Source organism: Numenius arquata, chromosome 1 (genome assembly GCF_964106895.1).
Source record: "Numenius arquata chromosome 1, bNumArq3.hap1.1, whole genome shotgun sequence".
In the NCBI taxonomy this organism is placed as follows: domain Eukaryota; kingdom Metazoa; phylum Chordata; class Aves; order Charadriiformes; family Scolopacidae; genus Numenius; species Numenius arquata.
Window position 1 is genome coordinate 11,878,437 of NC_133576.1, and position 18,884 is coordinate 11,897,320.

The 18,884-nt window shown below is 46.7% G+C and overlaps 1 protein-coding gene across 1 annotated transcript; it reads right to left on the minus strand.

Annotated features, from left to right (window-relative positions):
* Window positions 1-130: 130 nt before the first annotated feature.
* On the minus strand, window positions 131-17,541 carry CTC1 (CST telomere replication complex component 1). The gene is made up of 25 exons (XM_074154220.1): window positions 17,521-17,541; window positions 17,288-17,436; window positions 15,398-15,644; window positions 14,293-14,489; window positions 12,042-12,186; window positions 11,329-11,631; window positions 11,040-11,168; window positions 10,475-10,701; window positions 8,783-8,957; window positions 8,498-8,698; window positions 8,136-8,262; window positions 7,821-7,935; window positions 7,045-7,489; window positions 6,686-6,775; window positions 6,259-6,402; window positions 5,901-5,971; window positions 4,998-5,107; window positions 4,495-4,660; window positions 4,165-4,251; window positions 3,930-4,080; window positions 3,434-3,498; window positions 3,006-3,168; window positions 2,738-2,864; window positions 2,107-2,208; window positions 131-1,534 (listed from the first exon to the last, which is right to left on the minus strand). Exons 1-25 carry the CDS (start codon window positions 17,539-17,541, stop codon window positions 1,356-1,358), a joined length of 3,936 nt encoding a protein of 1,311 aa, XP_074010321.1. The 3' UTR covers window positions 131-1,355.
* Window positions 17,542-18,884: the final 1,343 nt, after the last annotated feature.

The following is an 18,884-nucleotide window of genomic DNA, read 5'->3' on the forward strand; positions in this document are numbered from 1 at the left end:
TTCCTATCTATTTCTGTGCCACCGTCTGTTACTATGTTATTCATATTACAGGACTACTTTCAGTTGCACTTTTTAATCAAGATTTTGATCTCTTCATCTTACATCAATTACAGTCAACATTTTCCTCAGGCTGACAGTTTATTTTGGGGGGGTTTGTTTTCTTTGGGAAGGGTGGGGAGTAATCTTAAGCAAAATCTTTACCATTTTCTAGAAAGCATCTACCAAAAAGGCTGCCACAGCAAAACTTGTGTAGACCTTTGCTTTAAGCTGTTTCGGCAACATCTTTTAGGATGGAGCCTCAGAACTTTGTTGAATGGTGGTATCTGTTAGGTCTCGTGCCACTTACCCTTTGGTCTTAGAAGTGGCCAGCAGGCCTTGAGAGGGAAGATATTTTATACACGCTCAATAAACCCACCCCCTGAAGTTTAATATAAAGCTCAAACTAAGGGGGAAGGGCAGGGGGGAAACACCCAACAAACCCGCCCCAAAACAGAGTAGCTGTTCAAACACGGGGTCGGCACTACACATGGAATAAGGCAGGGAAGCAACTGTATGGGGAATTTACTAGCCTACAGCACAAGATGAAGGATCTGGATGTCATTTTGCCAAAAAGCCAGCGCAGTACACTTGGTCATCACTGCAAGCAGATGGGAGAGGAATCTCTTCAAAAGGTGATTTCCCACGTGTCGTGCTGGCTAGTCTGCTATGCCACCATGGATACTGGCACGTGCCATTGCATACCACACACCATTGCTCTTCCTAATTGGGAGCAGACGGGCAAGCCCATAGCACTTTGTGAATTTGTATCACAGCTCACTGCCTTCCTCTTGTTACCAGCCCCACATAATGTTCAGGCCACTGTTTAGGCTGAAAAACAATGTCTGTGATTAGTATCCGAACAGTAACTTACTCCTTAACTTAACTATCCCTTGTGGCAACTGTACAATTTTGCATGAAGACAGTGAATGATCTGCAAAATGCCTGGCTCTGGCTCATAAACCAAGGATCTATGTTGTGCCTCATTCCCTCTATAGCAAGTAAACCCTAGAGTAGATATGGCATTATTTAAACTGTATTTTAATAGCTTTATTTAGTAGATACTACCACATAAAATACACACACTGTGTGCCCTAGGCCCAAAGTACTGAACATCTTTCTTCCAAAACGTTGTCCAGTAGCACTGGTGGCAATGGTCCAGAATGACCATTCAGGAATTCCACATGTCACAGCAGCTTCTTGATTGCACCCTTCACCCTGTGCTCACAGGCCCGTGCTCCCACTGGAAAGGAGATTAACAAAAACGCTCCCAATCCCAGGTAGGTGTTTCCATAGTTCCTCTCCTGTTGGGAGAGATGTCAAGCAGTGGCTCCCACTCGGCAGTGACTAGATGTCCTCCTAATCCTCTCGCTGTTCAGATAGCTTAAGGTGCCTTGTTCCACTTCCTCCACATTCAGGCACAGCAGGCTCAGCCGAGGTCCCACTTGTGACACAAACTCCACTTCACCGCACCGAAAATTTCTCAGCTGCAGTGGAGCTGAAGGGGAAAGATACAACCCATACCTACTCAGTACAGGGCTCCTGCTCTGTTCTAGCACACAGCTGTAGAAGTTGCTGGGGGAGGAAAGGCCTTGCAGCAGCTGCTTGGCATCTGCTAAACCTCAAAGGACAGCACAATTAATGAATCCAGCATGTAAAAGCAGATGAATGCATTTGGCCAGCATCCCTCCAGCTTGGAGGAAACAGACATTTTACACTCTGAAACATTGTGAACTACGTGCTGCTCCCATAGCTGATGCACTGAGCTTTATATTTTTTATCACCATCAGCAACGTGGCCTTACAGACAGTGTTACATGATAGCCCAAGGATAATGTCTCCACAGCGGAGGATCCTCTGGTGAGCTTAGCAAATCAACCCCTGCAGCACCTGGACTCATACTCAAATGCTAGTGTTAGTGCAAGCAGCTGAGAAGAACGTCCCCTTAACTCAGCAACTGCGCAGTTGTGGCAGCATGAGCCCGGACATCAGCACCCACAAATTCAAAACTCTTCAAGGCTATAAACTCTGTAGCCATGGTGAGGAGTTTCAGGCCTAGTCTTGACTCTACCTGCTGTCCTGTCTAAAGTCAAAACCCACTTGATTTCAGAGGTCTGCACAGTAACTCTGGCTGGCCAGAACCCCATCCCATCCAAGGACAGGGAACCTTGCTCTAAAACAGAGAAAGTTTTGCGTGTAAGAGGCACAGAAATAAACCTGTACCTTAATATCAGGGATGGGAGGGCAAAAGGGGAATACTAATAAACACGCTCTCTCCCACCACCACTACCACACACACACATACAACCCCCACCTCCTGCCTTACTGACACCTCAGAACAATTACTGTCCTGGTTGTTTAGCTGATATATTTTCCTCGAACTGTATATAAAATTCGAATGGAGAAGCTCCAAGTGTTCCACCATAACTACAAGGACAATTCAATACTATTTTTAAGTAGAAAAATGTTGTGAATTTTATAGTGAAAATATAGTGAATTTTATAATATTATTTCTGTATTTTTGTAACCATGGTTCTGTTAAGACATGTCTCAGCTCTACACTACAGAATTCACAATTCCCTGGAAATCCTCCAAAGATCTTGCTTTGTGGGCAGTGAAGGTTTTCCTTCCCCAGCCTGGTCAGACAGCTCCTCCCTTCCTTCCCACGCTAAATATTACAAAAGCCAACAGTGCTTGCTTACCAGGCTGCAGGATCTTGGAAGGCTTCCTGTCTAGGCTGAAATCCAGCAGGATAGGGCGACAGATGAGAGGACTCCTGCACAAGCTCCTTAGGTAGCAAGCAATGAAATCTTCAGGTTCCTCTACACACTGAGGAAGGAAGGGGTGTCTTGCCAGTGAATGTGCAGAGGGAGGCAGGGAGCCACTGGAACCCCCACAGCAAAGAGAAATCCAGTCCAGCTGAGGCTTGAGCCCAGCATGCTGCAATCGCTACCAGAATAACCCACTCACCCCTGTGCCAGTAGCTTCCCCGTGCTGAATGGACACTCTGCCCCTGTTCTGCACACAGTTCTGCAGAGCTTCCCACTCGAGAAGGCTCAGGCCCAGCATCGCTGCCACGTGCTGGTTCCTGCACAGCACAAAAGCTTCACCCGTTCCATCTTCCACCAGCACCCTATGGACAGAGCAGGCAGACTAAAATGCGGAGGGAGGTCAGGACAATGCCTGCCTCCCTCACAAGGGTCATATCCCAGACAACAGATCTCAGTAAAGAGAGAAGGAGGTCTGTTTACATCTGGGAAGACATGACAATTTTAGCTTCTGCCCTTGCTATTCTGTCCACATCCCATCCTTGATCTCATTTTCCCCTCCCCTCTGTGGTGGTGTAATTTGTTCCCTCCTACCCACCTCTTTCCATATCCAATCTCTACAGCGCTTACCGTGCACTGGCTTGTCTCACTCCTGTGTGTGATGGACATGGTGGGCTGTATCGGGTGCACCTCCCCTGAAGGAAGAGTAAAGCTACAGCTATGTACGGGTGGGCATAAGAAAGAGAGAAGGGAGGGGCCACTAACCCTCCCCTACTTAATTATGCAAAGGATTCAAGAACTTCACTGCATTTCCAATGAGGGTCTTGGGAAAACTTTGTATGGGGAGAAAAATGACCTGCTGCAAGGTGCTGAACCCCAACAGCAGCGAACATGGGAAAAGCAGAGCATTAACAGAGTAGGATTCTCCCCCTGCATGACCTTGCTTCATCCCCAGTCCTGGCTGCCAGCCTGCCTGATAGCTGATGCGCACTTCTAATCAGCTGTCCCTTTCTAATAAGCAAGTCCTTTTCAGACACTGGAAAAGAGGTTTTGGAATTGGGATAAGAACTCTTACTTCCTCTACATGATAGCAAAGACAAGAAAATCTCTGTGGAAGCTTGAATACCTCTTTGAAGATGCTGCTGCAAAGCGAGCAAACCCATTGCAGGGACAGAGTCAGTACACAGGACAAGTGGCATAAAATCCGTGCCTGGGGCAGGTGAGGTTGCAAGTTGGATATAAACACTAGCGAGGGGGATGAGGTTTCTCCTGCAAGACTAGAGAAAATAGGAATGTGAGAAGCTTGGAACACAGCAACCTTTCTTGGGACACTGTAAAGTGGGAAGAGACACTGGACTCACCTTGAAGGAAAAGGTAGGTGGGAAACTGGTAGAGACACGATGCTTATGCAGCTGGAGGCAATGTATGTGCAATAAACATTATGGAATCTGTAATATGAAAGAGTCGATGTCAGAAAGAGCTCAGAGAAACCAAGCCACTCAGTTTTCTTGGCATGGCTGGGTTGGCCTTCATCTGTAACACAGTAGGAAAATAATTTGTAGCAAGGTATTGGGAGACATGCAGGCATGGGCAAGGGATGAGGAAAGTCCACAAGAGGAAAGGTCTAGACATGGTTTCAGTAAGAGAAGTCAGAGCTAGGGCCCAGATCAGGGCTCTAAAGACAGAGGTACCTGGAGATTTTGCGTTCCAAATTCTGGAAGAAGATCTTGGCTCCAGGTAGCAAACCCCAGAGATGCTGCAGGTAGGTGGCAGCAATGTAAACGTCCACCACAACAGGGGAGCCTGGAGCAACTGAGATGCTAAGCTTCACGCTGTGATCACTGGCTAGCAGACTCCCTAAGGAGGCACAGAATGACACACACCATGAGCTCACACACAGGTAGCATCATCTGTCACAGAGCTGGACCTGCTAGAGGTGTTTTCCCTCCCATCACAAACAGGCTATCGCTGTTCCACCTCACACATTCTCCAGGTACAGTATTCCCTTTCCCATCCCCAACACACATGCAGTGTACAGTTTCCCAACCCTCTGACAGGCAATGGGATGCAACATCCTGGCATAGTTCCGCTACTCTCAGATACAGGAGCACAGGTAGCCAAGTGTACTGTCTCTCTGAAACAGAAAGAAGCGAGAATCAATCTGTTGTTACCTTACAGGCTGTCACAATCTTACCTTTCTGCTTTTGAAGCCCAAGAGTCACAGATGGCTTCTCATTCTTGAGAGAGGCACACAAGGTCCTCTCTGCTATCTCACCAGAGAAAGAAACAAGGGAACCTGTGAAACTGAGAGCAGACCAGGATTTCTGTCATGCCTGAAGACAAAGAGCGTGGAAGAAGGCCTGACTCCAAGATTGCCACAAAGGACAGGGTGGAGTGCTGTTGCTTGAGCCTGGTTTCAGAGGAACCTGCCTTTGAGCACCTGAGCTACTGGGCTGAGGGCAGCTTGCCCTCAGAGGCAGAATTAAAAGGGACAAGAGGCCCTTTTAACTTGCTTTCTACTTCTTCAGGCTCAGCAGTGAAGAAGAAAAAGAGAGAGGCATTACAGCCTTCCATCTGCTTAACTCCTAATTGTTTTTCTTAATTAGCGAAAGAAGCCAACCAAAGAAAAACTCAGTTTACTATAAGGCACTGCTGAAGATTTCAGTGTGCTTGCATATCATCCCAGATTAAACACACTTTGAACAGAAAAGCTTCTAACCCCAGTATTTGTTTGAGCAAGTCATCCTAAACCAATCAAAAACCAACACAAAACCTCACACATTCAGCCTTATTTTCCCTGCTGCACCTTTTTTCACTTCTGACAGAATTTAGCAGAGACCGTTGGAACCCAGTCCACACCATTAGTAGCTCAAACTTTTTCTGGACACCATTTTGAAGTTTTGTCACCTGCAATCCCTTTAACTTTGATAAACAGGATGGGGGCAGTCTGGACTACTTGCACATAGGAAGATTTCCAAACCATATTCCTAGGGTGGATAACTCATCTCTGTTTAATGTAGTATTGTCTCCAACAAAGACGAATGCAGATCTACTCCCTGAGGCACGGTCACATTCAATTTGGGGCAGACCAACATACCTGTTGCTAAGTACTTCTGGAATGGAGGAAATTCTCTGGTTCATGCCTCTCAGCACCGACCTGGCTGCCAGCTAGAAGAGGGGGAGACATGGATTCAGAGAGATTGTAGTTTATGGCTATCCCCAGCCAGAGCAGTAAGGACAAGCTCTGCATGCTTAGAGTCTTGTAAAGCAACTGATGCTTCTTCCCCAGATTAATTCTGAGGCAGGAAAATGTGAAGCCCAGCAGCAGCCTCTGATGGAGCTTAGAGCAGAAGGGTCTCATCAATAAGACATTCTGTATTGATAATTTTCAGAGCTATTTCTGGAGAGATCTACAAGTCCCCTGTGAAAGCCCAGAGCAATAAGGCACTGCATACCTGGTGCTCACTCAGACAGGAGATCCATGTCTCATGCTGTAAGTGCCAGGTATCCTGGACAGGCAGGCACAGAGGGCAGGATGACCTGCTCAGGAACTTTGCTGGCACAGGTGGAAAACAGAGCTTGTCAAACACTTCCAAGTCCTGAGAGAAATAAGGCAAGGAAGAGGACTATTAAAGGAAGGAGAAGAAAGCTATATAGGAAAAAAGGGCCACTGAAGAACTGTGGTTTAAAGAAAAATAAAATCCACTGAACTCAGAGCTCTGAGAATTTTAACCAAACACAGAACTGAAGCTGCTCCTTGGCAAGACGGATGGGAATTCCAAGCCTTGAAAAGAGCTTAGTCACCCCTCTGACTCCTCAACTCCCACATGCAGTTCAGCAAAAAGTCTCTCGCAGGAAACAGCAAGACAACCTCTCTCTTACCGAGCAGCAAGGCACAATGAAGCGATACAGCCCATCCAGATGCAGAAATGGAAACCATCGTAGAGACTTCCCCATGAAGAGCAGTAGTGCCTGGCAGGGAAGGGGAGGAGAGAGAAAGAGAGAAAAGGTGATGAGAAATGTTGGGAAAAAGGTAGAAAATGAAAAATACAGCAAGAAGAAAGCAAGCCCAGAAGAGAATGTCCTGCTTGGGAAGTAAGGTTAGCACCATCAAGGATAACCAAGACAAAAATCACTCTCTTGTTGATTAGGGATCTAGATTCTTAATTATCACACAAGCTCCTTGAGGAGCCAGCTCCCAGCCTTATCAAACCACCCCCTAAAACTGCCTCCTGCCTCACTTCTTGTCGTGTCATGCCCTCTTCTCCATCACAGCTGGTCTCCTCCAGTTCCGGTAGATTCCCAGTTTCTGTGGGGTGGCTCCAGAGCTGAGGTCTGCCCAGCCAGAGCACTGTGGCTTGGAAACTGCGCTGCAGGTCCTGTCCTTCTCCACCTTCTTCTCTGGGTAGTTGGTAATTGCGTAATATAAGACCCTCTTTCTGGGTAACCAAGAATAGGTGAGAGACACAGCTGGTTGTTCTAGTGTTGCTCTGGCCCTTCTCACAGTTCTCATCTCTGTGAGTGTCTGGCTTGGGATCCTCCAATTTCATCATTTTTGCTTCTGGGGTTTCCAGCTCATCCTTCTTCCTCAAAGAGAAGCTGTTTCCACTCCTAAGGGCTTTCTGGATTTGTCCTTCAGCAGCATGGAGAATCTGAACATCCTCAAAGTAGAACTGCACATAGACACTGAAATGACAAACGGTGGCAGTGAAACTCCCTGTTCCAGAGAGGGGGATGTTATAACAAGCAGTTATCTGGGAAAAGTACTTCTGGTGAGCGCCCCGCAGGTAATCAGCAGGAACAGTGGGAAAGGGTGAAGTAAAGGACAGCTACCAGGCTGGGTGCATTCTGAACAAAATTGAGATAGTGGGTTTGTTGCTGATAAAGATCTCCTTTCCTGCAAATAGCAAAGGACAGTTGCTTTGGCACTGAAATACTAAGCAGCTTTACCATAGTCCAAAATAGCTGTGAACTGCAGGGTGATGATTTTAATTGGGCACTGAACAAAGGGACTTGCCTTGTTTTTTTCTCCCTCACATGCTCCAGATTTGCCAGCTGCTTCCAGGAGGGAAAATCAGTCTGAAGGAATCTCTCCACTACAAGCTGGTAGTTTTCTACCTGCAAGAGTGATCCTGCAAACACGGCAGAGAAAGGAGCTGAGCTAATAAAAAGAGAATAGAAAACAGCAAGCTCAATTTCCTCATTTTACAGTCACAAGACCAGGCAGTGACAGTTCAGTATGTCCATACCCAGTCTCCTCTTCCTTGTTTTGGAGCCAGATGGCGGAACAGCAAAAGCCCAGCACTCTCAAATTTACCTTAGTGGGACATACCTATGAGAGCTGTATGGGCAAATGGGCTACCATCCTTATGGGATATCACGCAGGGAAGCGTGCTGCTCTTGTCCTGTAGCTGGAGGGAACTGCTCCTGGAGGAGACTCTCAGCACACCCAGTAGTATCTGCAACAGAAAGAAAGCTGCAAAGAGCATCAAACACTTCCCATCTTTGAAAGCCATGAATCGAAATGTGTATAGCAGCAGCCTGAATTCAGCCTGTGTTCAGCACACCACAGGTGAGAAAAGCAGTGTCATTCCCTAACAGGAGAAACAGGAATGCATCAGACAGGGTGCTGGAAAGCATGGGGAGGACCAGGAACTTTCAAAGCACAGACAGTACAGGGAATTAAGCACTTACCAGTCGGGGCTGGAAGCTTTCTGCTGAGAGTGTGCAGTAGGACCAGGCCAGTCTGCGATTCAGCTCCTGGGAGCCCATGTGCTGTGCCTCCAAGGGGGAAAGCAGTTGTGATGGACTGAAGCCTTCCCAGCTCTTCTGTTCTGCCAGACAACAAACTGCCGAGAGAGACGGGGCTTGGCATGGGGGGTTCAGGGTCAAATACTAAGAAAAAAGAAAGAAAGAATGAACCAGCTGAATTTCTTCCCACCAGACAAACAGGAAAGAGCTCACAGAGCATTTACTCACCTTCTGCAGGGGACACTGGTGTATTTTTGCTAGGATTTCATTATAAATATCTCTTGCTTTCTCTCTATCTGGCACCACAGCTTGCAGAAGGGGGACAACGAACTTCTCAGCAGCTCCAGGGTTTTGGTGCGTAGAGCTAAGCAACAGTCGACGGCGCCCAAAGAAACAAGAAAACCTGAAAAAAAATGTGACAGAAGCATTAGCAATCCTCACTTCTTAGTGAGTTTTGCATGTAAATCTGAGATTCTTTCTGCTTGTTATGAGTGAATGTGCTGTGTAGGACAAGAACTAAGGAGAGTGCAAAAAGAACATGAAGTGATTAAAACCACGAACATTTAAAGGTGATGCAGATTTATGTCAGGCAAGCAGACAAGGAACAGGAAAATATTCAGAAATGGACAGACTGACAAAATCTCAAAACTCAAGTGGACAAAAAAGCCCCACCCAAAAATAATCTCCCTCTAAGTCACACAAATGGACAACCCTGCATATTGGCTAAGCTTCATATGATCGCTCATGTTAGGTATACTTGGATTTCTTTTACATTAAGCAAAAATCACAAGACAGAAACAATCACAGATTACTCTTGTTCCAATATTTTCCTTGTGTTGTCTTCCTTTCAGAAGTCTAGCTCACTGCTTTTGAATGCCTAGAAGTGATCACACTGCCAGTCAAAAAAAAGTCTAAATAACAGAAGGTGAACTCAAATAAAAAGAGATAGGAACTAACTCACTGGAACAACTTTCAAGCAGTAGCAAGACTTAGCAATCACATTTAAAGGAAGTAGAAAAGCTAATAAAAACTGAAACTTGTAGCTCGTGTCATTCCTGGGGCAAAACTGAAGCTGTTTTATTGGAAAGCATGGTAAAAATTCCACAGCGTCAGTGAAGCACAGGAAGACTGAGCATTCTATAAACTGCTATTTGACTGCCTGAGATTAAATATATACATTTTAGTTTTTAAAGTCCAAGGCAGCAGTTACAGTGATCAACCATAACTATTCCAGAACAAACACAAATATTTTCACTAACAGAACCCAGAAGTAAACCCAGAAACTGGCCCACAGCTGTCATGTGAACAAAGCACAGCCGTCAGGGAGAGCAGGAAGCCATCTGGAAGACCCAGAGGTAAGCATGTGTGGGAAAATCTGCTAAGACAGAGGCTCTCGAATGAATGCTGACACTACTGGCAATACTCGGAATATCTCAAAGTGATATGCTGAGCAGCTGTTGCTGCTCCTGTGAGCAGCCAGGACACAAGAGCCTTTATATTGCTTGTGATCTGATTGCAGCAGCAGTTTCCAGCTTCAGCCTCAGTGCCCACCTTGATTTGCCAAGCAAACCACATTGGCAGGCACGTATCCCTACAGTGCTTCCGTATTTCAGGACAAAACTTCCTACACAGAAGTACATGAGCTCTGGAGTGCTGCAGCTTCCCGAGAGCAGTGGGCTTACTCCATATGCACTGAAAAAACATACAGGATTTTCTCATAAGAGTAACTGCAAGGTTCAAGTAACTGGACATGATGTGAAATCTAGACAGATGGCTTGCTTAGGCCAGTAAACCAGAAGCAATTGCTGCTGCTATTAGTATCCAAGCACAGTAATTTTGTGAACCCTTGGTCTAGAAGACACCCAGGTGGTCTACAAAGCACATTTATGCATAGCCTGACTTCAGAAGAACTGTCCTCACCTCTCCTCAAATGTCTCCAGGAGGCTCACCAGCCAGAGGTAGACTGGCATACCAAGGTTGTAGCGGAAGAGCAGCTGTAAGTAGAGATTTCCTGAAGAGGCCGGTGGCTGGTAGGGAGTGCTGAGCCTTGAAAAACTCTTCAGCACAACAGTGCTGCTCAGGCAAGCACCAAGTACAATGAAAGGGAAGGATATCAGAGGCTTCTGCAGGAGGTGGACATCGATGAGCTGAGATACACAGACATACAACTTAAGAGAGGAGATGGCTGGTCTGCCACCACTCCCCAAAACCATCACCCCACCCTAAATCCTTTGTCACTCAACTGGATTGTCTATAAATCCAATGGGCCTGAAGGCCCTGAGAAGGCTTAGGGAGTAATCAGATAATAATCCTTTTGACTCTCATGATCAAGCCTAAACAGTAAGATCCCCAATTTTGTTCCAGATACTTGCTGAAATAATTCCAATGTCCTTATAGTCTTCTGTTGACCCACACACCCAAGAGCCACCCCCAGGGCCTGAGCCTTTTCCACTGAATGCTTTATGCTTCATAAGTCTCAACTTACCTCCACACACGCTCCTGGTCGGAGTCCACGTGCAGAGTTCAACAATTGCTGGTAAGCAAGGCACAAGCAGACTTTGTTATCCAGTAAAAAGAGACCAGCTTGGACATTGAGGACTTTTGTGACAGTTCCCTAAATAGAAAGCAAACAGAAAGTTACAGGAGTGTAAAGAGTCCCAGAACCTAGGCCTGAGCAATAGGGAAATAAATTAATGATGAAAATAAGATGTTGCAGGCCAGCAGCTGAAACCCTAGAGCACAAGTGGGTGAAAGCTAACCCTACAAATCCTTACCTCATATGAGATGATCTTGGACTCTTTGGTTGATCCTGGCCTCTCCCCTTCAGCTCCCAGCTCCAAGGAATTACTGAGCTGTTCAGCAGTCTCAAGGGAAGAAGACTGAGTGGATTCTCCTTGCCAAGCACTGTCCAGTGGCGGCTCCCTCGCCTGCTCTGCACAGTAGGGCAGAAGGCAGGAAGAAGCACTAGCAACAAATATCCTTTGTCCAGATTTCTTCAGGCTGGACATACTCAGGCCTGTTATTGTGTACCTGTGACCCAACTGGAGGCTATGATGCCATGCCATCTGGTTGGGCTTCTAGAGCAGAGAAACCAAAAGTGACGTCAGCACCTCCTGCACTGGAAAAAGTTCTTCTTAAGCCCGATAACCCCACACAAAAAACCTTCTCCTTCAAGAGGACTGCCTCACACTCTTAGCAAAAGGGTGGTATCTGCAAGATGTTCAGGGACACTGCAACTGCATGAGGGAGGAGGGCTGTATTTCTGCAGGGCATAGAACTAGACTTCTTAACACACAAGGACTATTGTAGGCTGCATGGAATAAAAAAAAAAAACCAACAAAACCAAACCAAACAAAACTCAGAGAATCACTAGTAAAAGGAAGAATAAATCAAACTGGGAAGCCAAGGGCAAGCTTCAAAAAATGAATCAACTAGTACATACGCAGATACAGACGGTCAATCTATGAGCAAAATTCCAAGGACTTACCTGCACCAGCACAGGGACCGAAACAGCTGAGGTGAAGCACTTCAGAAACAGAAAGAAAAATGTCTTCTGGCGAATACAAAGGAGAGGCCCGAGTCTGGCCAATTCACCTGCCACTGTGAGCTTTGATTTTTTCTTCCATGGAATTCTAGAGGACAATTGAGGAGGCAAAGGAAATCAGAAATGAAAGAACTCAAAAATACCTCTAAAGCAAAATAAACAAATATACAGCACGTATTCTCTAGAAGTAAATGATCCAACAAGGTAATATGGACCATCTTTCAGAGAAGTTTTTAAAACAATATTTGGCTATGAAATTCTTACTTTAACTTTTATATATCAAATCCCTTTGATATTTTAAAAAACCTTAATATTTGAAGACAGCAGGGTTGTGTTGAACAAATTCACACGTTCCATGACAACAGTCAGACTATAAAAAGCTTTACCACAAAAAAGAAGCTAATTTCAGGTCAAAAGAAAAAACAAAAAGTCACAAGAAATTCTTCAGCAGAAAGCAGAACTCGGCTTTGTGGATCCATGGAATGTGACACTGTAGAAGCTCCAAGCCTATAAACAAAAGATGCCTGAAAGCAACAATGGAGTCTTGCTAACAAACTTGGCATAGAGTGAAAGAGCAGCAAAACTGAAAGCAGATGAGAAGAGAGAGGTGACATTTCTTCAGTCATTTCTGTTTGTCATTTCAAACTTTCATTTCAAAAAGTGAAAAAAAATTCATTTCAAACAAACAAATGTCATTCCATTTGTCATTTTCATTTCAACTCCTACTGTAATTGAATATAACCATCCCACTTACTCTAAACAAACATTCTTGATTCTAAAAGATATAAACAATTATCTACCTTTATGACTTTATTAAAAAGAAATACTAGGAAGTCCACACACACTAGTACCAGCATCTTATTGGTAAAATTTTTAAAGAAGGAACATAGAAAATTGGTCAGATACCAGGGAATAGCAGAGGAGCTTTATGTGAAAAGCCTGAGAGCGTACATTGAAATATAGAAATAGTTATCTTGTTTAGAAAGGTCTGTTGAGCTAAATCAAACACCTAAGCTTAAAGTTTCTCACAAGCAGATAATTAAAACAAAAGAAAACTAAAAAGAAACTAAAGCAGCCTGACTAGTCACATTTTATTGTTATTAAATTACACCAAGAATTCTCCACTCAAGAAGATAAAACATGATCTAGCACAACCTGACATTATCAACTGCAGTAGGATTTGCAATTCCATTGGCTATACTTTCACATACTGTATTTATTATTTCCACCAAGGATCATAGTTACTCTTATCAGCAGACATTTAGCTGGCACCTTATCTCAGCAATCTGATAAGAATCATAGAAAGGTCTGGGTTGGAAGGGACCTTAAAGATCATCTAGTTCCAATCCCCTTGCCATGGGCAGGGACACCTCCCACAAGACCAGGATGATCAAAACCCCATCCACCCTGGTCTTGAACACTTCCAAGGATGGGGCATCCACATCTTCTCTGGGCAACCTGTTCCAGTGTCTCACCACCCTCACAGTAAGTAACTTCTCCCTAATACCTCATCTAAATCTACTTTCTTCCAGTTTGAAGCCATTGCCCCTCGTCCTATCACTATATGCCATCTCCAGCTTTCTTGTAGGCTCCCTTCAGAACTTGACCAGTGGTGTATATTAATTTCACATTACAATTTAGAAATACTTTCAATAATACTTTTGGTTCACTGCAGGTTCAAAAAAAAAAAAGTTGTGGTAATCAAAGGAGTGAATTTTAGCCTCAGTGAAAGCCGAATAATCACTTTGTTCTCATGCCCTTTGTGTAGTATCAAAATACATCTGGAAATAGAATCATAGAATTGTCTAGGTTGGAAGGGACCTTTGAGATCATCTAGTCCAACCATCAACCTAACTCTGATAAAAAAACATCACTAAACCATATAACTAAGTCCTATGTCAACCCAGCTTTTAAATACCTCCAGGGATGGTGCCTCAACCACTTCCCTGGGCAAATAATTAAAATATGTCTTATTTTGTCAAAATACAAAATAAAAACTTCCAGTAAAGTCTAGGAAAAAAACGGATTAATTAAAAGTGGCTTTACTGTGTAATTTTTACTTCTGCCACTCACCATTATGCTTCCACATGTGGCAGAAACAGAATTTGGCTCTTCCTAAGACAAGCGCTCTTCATGGTACCTGCCAAACCAGAGCAACAGCACTATGATGGAGTTGAGCATGGTAGGTGTTTACCTGGAGGTAAGCAGTGGCTCAGCTGATGTCGGGTAGGTGACTGGAATGCTGTCAGGTACTTCCTCTGGGAGATTTACTGGCACTGGATCCACTAGGATTTCCACGTACCCTGCTGCGCTCTGGTCTGTCTGTGGTATATATGACCAGCTTGGGAAAAGGAACAGCGACTCCAGCCACTCAAGTTCAAAATGCAGGAGCTAAGACAAAAGATAAAGAGATAAAAGCCTGAGATGAGCTACAGTATGTCTTCTCAGCATTACTTACAATGTTCATTACTAATTTGCCCTGGTATGCACATCACAAACTCTTGTTCTACTGCTGGGCTTCATTACTAAATGAGAGCAGTGTTTTCTGCCCACTCTCCTATCTTGCACGAACTTCTGTCCTTCCAGATGCAAGTCTGAAACAGATTTTCTGAGCTCTACAGCTGGCATTTCCTGGGCTATAGTCATACCCTCTCAGCAAGGTGATAGTTAATTCACTGCAAGACTTTTGTTATTTTCAGACTATTTTTCTAAAATTCTCACCTGCTTCCTTTTCCCCTCTGTTTTCAGTTAGAAGTTCATACCTATATAACTTTTTCCTAGTTCTTCACCTCCTTGGAAACCACAACCTCAGTGCTCTTTCATCACCCACTCTAGGGGTTACCTCTTATCTAGACTCTCCTTGCTATAACCTTCAGAAGGCTTTTAATTCAGTATCACTGTCACGCAAGCTGTTACTCCCTGGAAGTATGTCATCAATGCATCGCTGAACGCACAGTACAACTCTCCAGAAAGTTGTTTCTGCTCCATTAGTTGGAATTCAACAAATAGAAGGTAGTTCTATGACCTCCAGCTCTCCCAGGCCACCTCACCTGTTGAGAATTTAACAGAACTGTACATTAGGCTGCCTCACTTTCCAGGCCAGCACATTCAGTGTCCTCCTGGCAATGTCAAATTTGACATGTTCTATCCTCTCCCCAGGATCTGAGCCTGCTGTTTTCCTGCCTGTTACATAGATATGTTACTTCCCTCACTACAGACTTCAGCAGACCATCTGAAGTCCCTGGTGGTCTACGACAGAAGTGGGAATAAACACAGAATCCCTCAGGCTGAGGACATACCTCACATGGAATTATCCCAGTACTGTCTTTCAAGTATAGGCAACCATCTACCAATTTCTCTTTGTCGTCTTGTCTTCCATCTGTTAAATAGCCAACCAACATCAGATAAGTTCTTGGCAAAGTGCTCTGCATGGGTAAAACATCTTGTCCTTGATGAGCCCATTCTTTAAATTCATTAGTGCTCCAGGTCAGGTGGCTGCAGCATGGCATGCACTGCTGATGTTGTAGGTCAGAGATGGAGATGAAACTGGAAAGAAAAGAAAAGGAAAACTATAGGAAAAACTCAGTCTTCAAAGTTTGGGAATTACAGTGATCACTGCAGTGGATAAAGCTTGTCTAAGTCAGAAGAGTCTTAGCTGTTGGTGTGGTCTGATGATACCCCATAGCAAGAATCAACTCAATCACTGGCATTTATCAAGGATCTCTCTCAGCTCAGTCAACATATTCTGCTTGAGCATCCTCTCTGAAAACAGACACCCTTTGCTACAAGGGTCACCTGAGCAGGCATGTGGGAGACTTGGGGAAAAAAAACCATAAAAAATTGAGAGTTGATAAAACAGAACACAGTGATAAAATAGAACAGTACATGTCAGGGGAGGTGAGAGGGAGAACAGTTACTAGTTCTGACATTTACACTGCTCTTGTGAGACCCCACCTGGAGTACTGCATCCAGCTCTGAGGCCCCCAACATAAGAAGGTTATGAACTTGTTGGAGTGAGTCCAGAGGAGGGTCATGAAGATGATCAGAAGGCTGGAGCACCTCTCCTATGAAGACAGGCTGAGAGAGCTGGGGTTGTTAAGCCTGAAGAAGGCTCTGGGGAGCCTTCAGTACCTAAAGGGGGGCTACAGGAAGATGGGGAGAGACTTTTTATCAAGGTGTGTAGTGATAGGATGAGGGGTAATGGTTTTAAACTGAAAGGGGGTAGATTTTGATTAGATATTAGGAAGAAATTCTTTACTGTGAGGGTGGTGAGACACTGGAAGAGGTTGCCCAGAGGAGAAATTCCAGTTGATCTTTGTCCCAAAACCAGCTGCACCAGGGGTTTTAATAGACATTCTCCCACCATAAGTTGGAGCAAGTGAAAAGTAGATCCAGAGAAGCCAAACCTTCCAATATGAATCTCTCAGCAAGTTGCGTGTTTTTCATGATGGTAAGCACCCAAATGCCTTTTACCAACTAAAATATGGGCCACACTATCCTTGATTCCACCTTTGTGAGAGTTCACACTTGAAGACAGACCTCAGCTGGCCAACAGGCTCAGAGACCATGCCCAGGAATTGTCCCCTAAGCAGGCTAGCAGGATCCAGCTGGGAAGCTGCTGTGCAAACGCTGTGCAGTACAGCAGCTCGCTCTCAGAGAGGTGCCCTACTTTGGTTACACACTCTACCTACCGCAGACTAGCGGATACGGTGCTTAATCATACCGCAAGAGCGATCGGGGGCGCATCGAAGCCAAGAAAATGCATGCGGTTACCCGTCTTCGACAACATCCCTCCCACACCCAGCATCCGGGGCAGGCATCTCGCACATGAGCGAGAGGCGCTCGCTTGGCGGCGGCAGCTGCTACTGCTGCTGCTGCTGCTACAGCCACTGTGCTGGGCTCCCGGGAGGGCCCCACCAGCCCCGCACCACCGGCCCGTGGCTGCGCCCGGACCCTGCACGGTGGAACGGGGCGGGACGGGGGCGTCTCCGCCGGAACGTGCCAATGGCGCATGTGCACGGGAGAGGAGCGCGCACCGGGCCCAAAGGGACACATCACACACACACATCTCACACACACACACACACACACACCCCCCCACACCCACCCACCCATCCCGCCTCGGTCCCCTCATCCCTCTCCGCCCCTCTTCTCGCCTCCCCTCCCCTTTTCTTCCTCCCTGCGGTCACCTGTAGCCGAGCGGCAGGTCCCCGCCACCCGCGCTCCGTAAGCACCGCAGCACCGCGTCCAGCGGCGGCAGCTCTGGCCCACCAGGCCCCTCGCGGGCCGGGAGCGCTCGGCGGGCGAAATCCCGAGCCGCCTGCAGCCAGCGCTGCTCCTGGGGAGAAGGAGAGAAACGGGGCTTCAGCGCCGTGTGGTGGGGAGGGCCCGGAGGCCTTCCCCACCGCCCCGGGTCACTCACCACCGCGTTGGGCTCCGCCATAACGGCGCCAAGGCGGGCTGCCCGCCTCACGGCGTTGCCATGGCGACGCGGCGGCGGGAAACGGCGCGGGGCCCGCCGGGAGCGCCGCCGGTCTCCGCCCCCTCCCTCCCCTCCGGCCAATCGCCGCCCCCGCCCCCGTTTAGCCCTTCCACCCCCCGGCAGCGGGCGGTTCGTGGGGGCGGTCCCGGCGCGTTGCGGGGCGCGCGCGCGGGCGGGCCAACGGTAGCCTCCCCTGAGGTAAAAAGTCTTGTCCACGGTGGCAAGAGCCGTTCCGCTCCACCGGGGCCGTCCTTCACGTAGAGGGGCCGGCGAGAAACGGGAGCCCGGGCAGGCGGGGAGTCAAGCGGCCGCGCTGATAGACGAGCTGCTGTGTGATAGGGAGGGTGGCGAGCTGGGCTCGGTCCTCTTGGTGGCACATAGCCGCAGAGCCTCGGGAAACACGGGAGGCCTGGCAGGCCAGACGGAAGTGGCGGGAAGGGAGGGTGGCGTAGGCTTGCCGGTTCTGGCAAAAGCTGGGAAGTGGATGTGCGGCCATGCATTTGACATTTACTTTAATGTCAAACGTGCGGTGGGGCTGCGAGGTCGGTCTTCCCTACCTGAGCTGTGGGACGAGTCAAACGTGAAGCTCTGTGGGGGATTTCTCTGACACTCGTGAAGTTCTAGAGAAATGCTTTTGCTTTTTTTGGAAGGCTGAAGTTCCATGAAGATTGAAGGGTGTGCCGCATCCACTCATAGGACAGTATGTGACAAATCTGAAACAATCCATTAAAAATGGGATTTCCTCCACAGAACGTACTCATCGGTGCATGAGATTTTTTTTCCTCTAGGGGCTAATTTTGTATTATCCTCGCTCAAAGCAAGGAAACGAACTAGACAAAACTTGATAAATCTTTCCCATCTCAATTCCTGGAGATGGCTGCACCCTGGTAACAGGTTATGCTGTTATTTCCTTCCCTCTTGGAACCTGCTGCTGGAAAGTCAGAGCTGTTCCAACCCTGAAGTGCAGAAGAGAGCTTTGTAGCTGCGTGGCCCTTGTCGTTTTGTGCTGCGCCTGTGCCATTGCTGGCTTCCGTAGATCAGCAACTGTGGAGGAGACGCAGTCCATGGAGGTGTTTGGCTTTGTCCGCAGCATTTCAGGCAGCGCACAGAGCAAATTGTACACATCCTTACAGACATGAAATAGAAATATTCTTCCAAAGGAACGCTCAGTAGCTCAAGTTAATGCTGTAATAGGGAGATAACTGCAGAAAACAGCGGTGAGCAGCATTCCCTGTAAACAGACTGACCGCTGGAAGATGGGTGCCGCAGCCATTTCCATCCACGGTCCCTCCCGTTCGTGATAC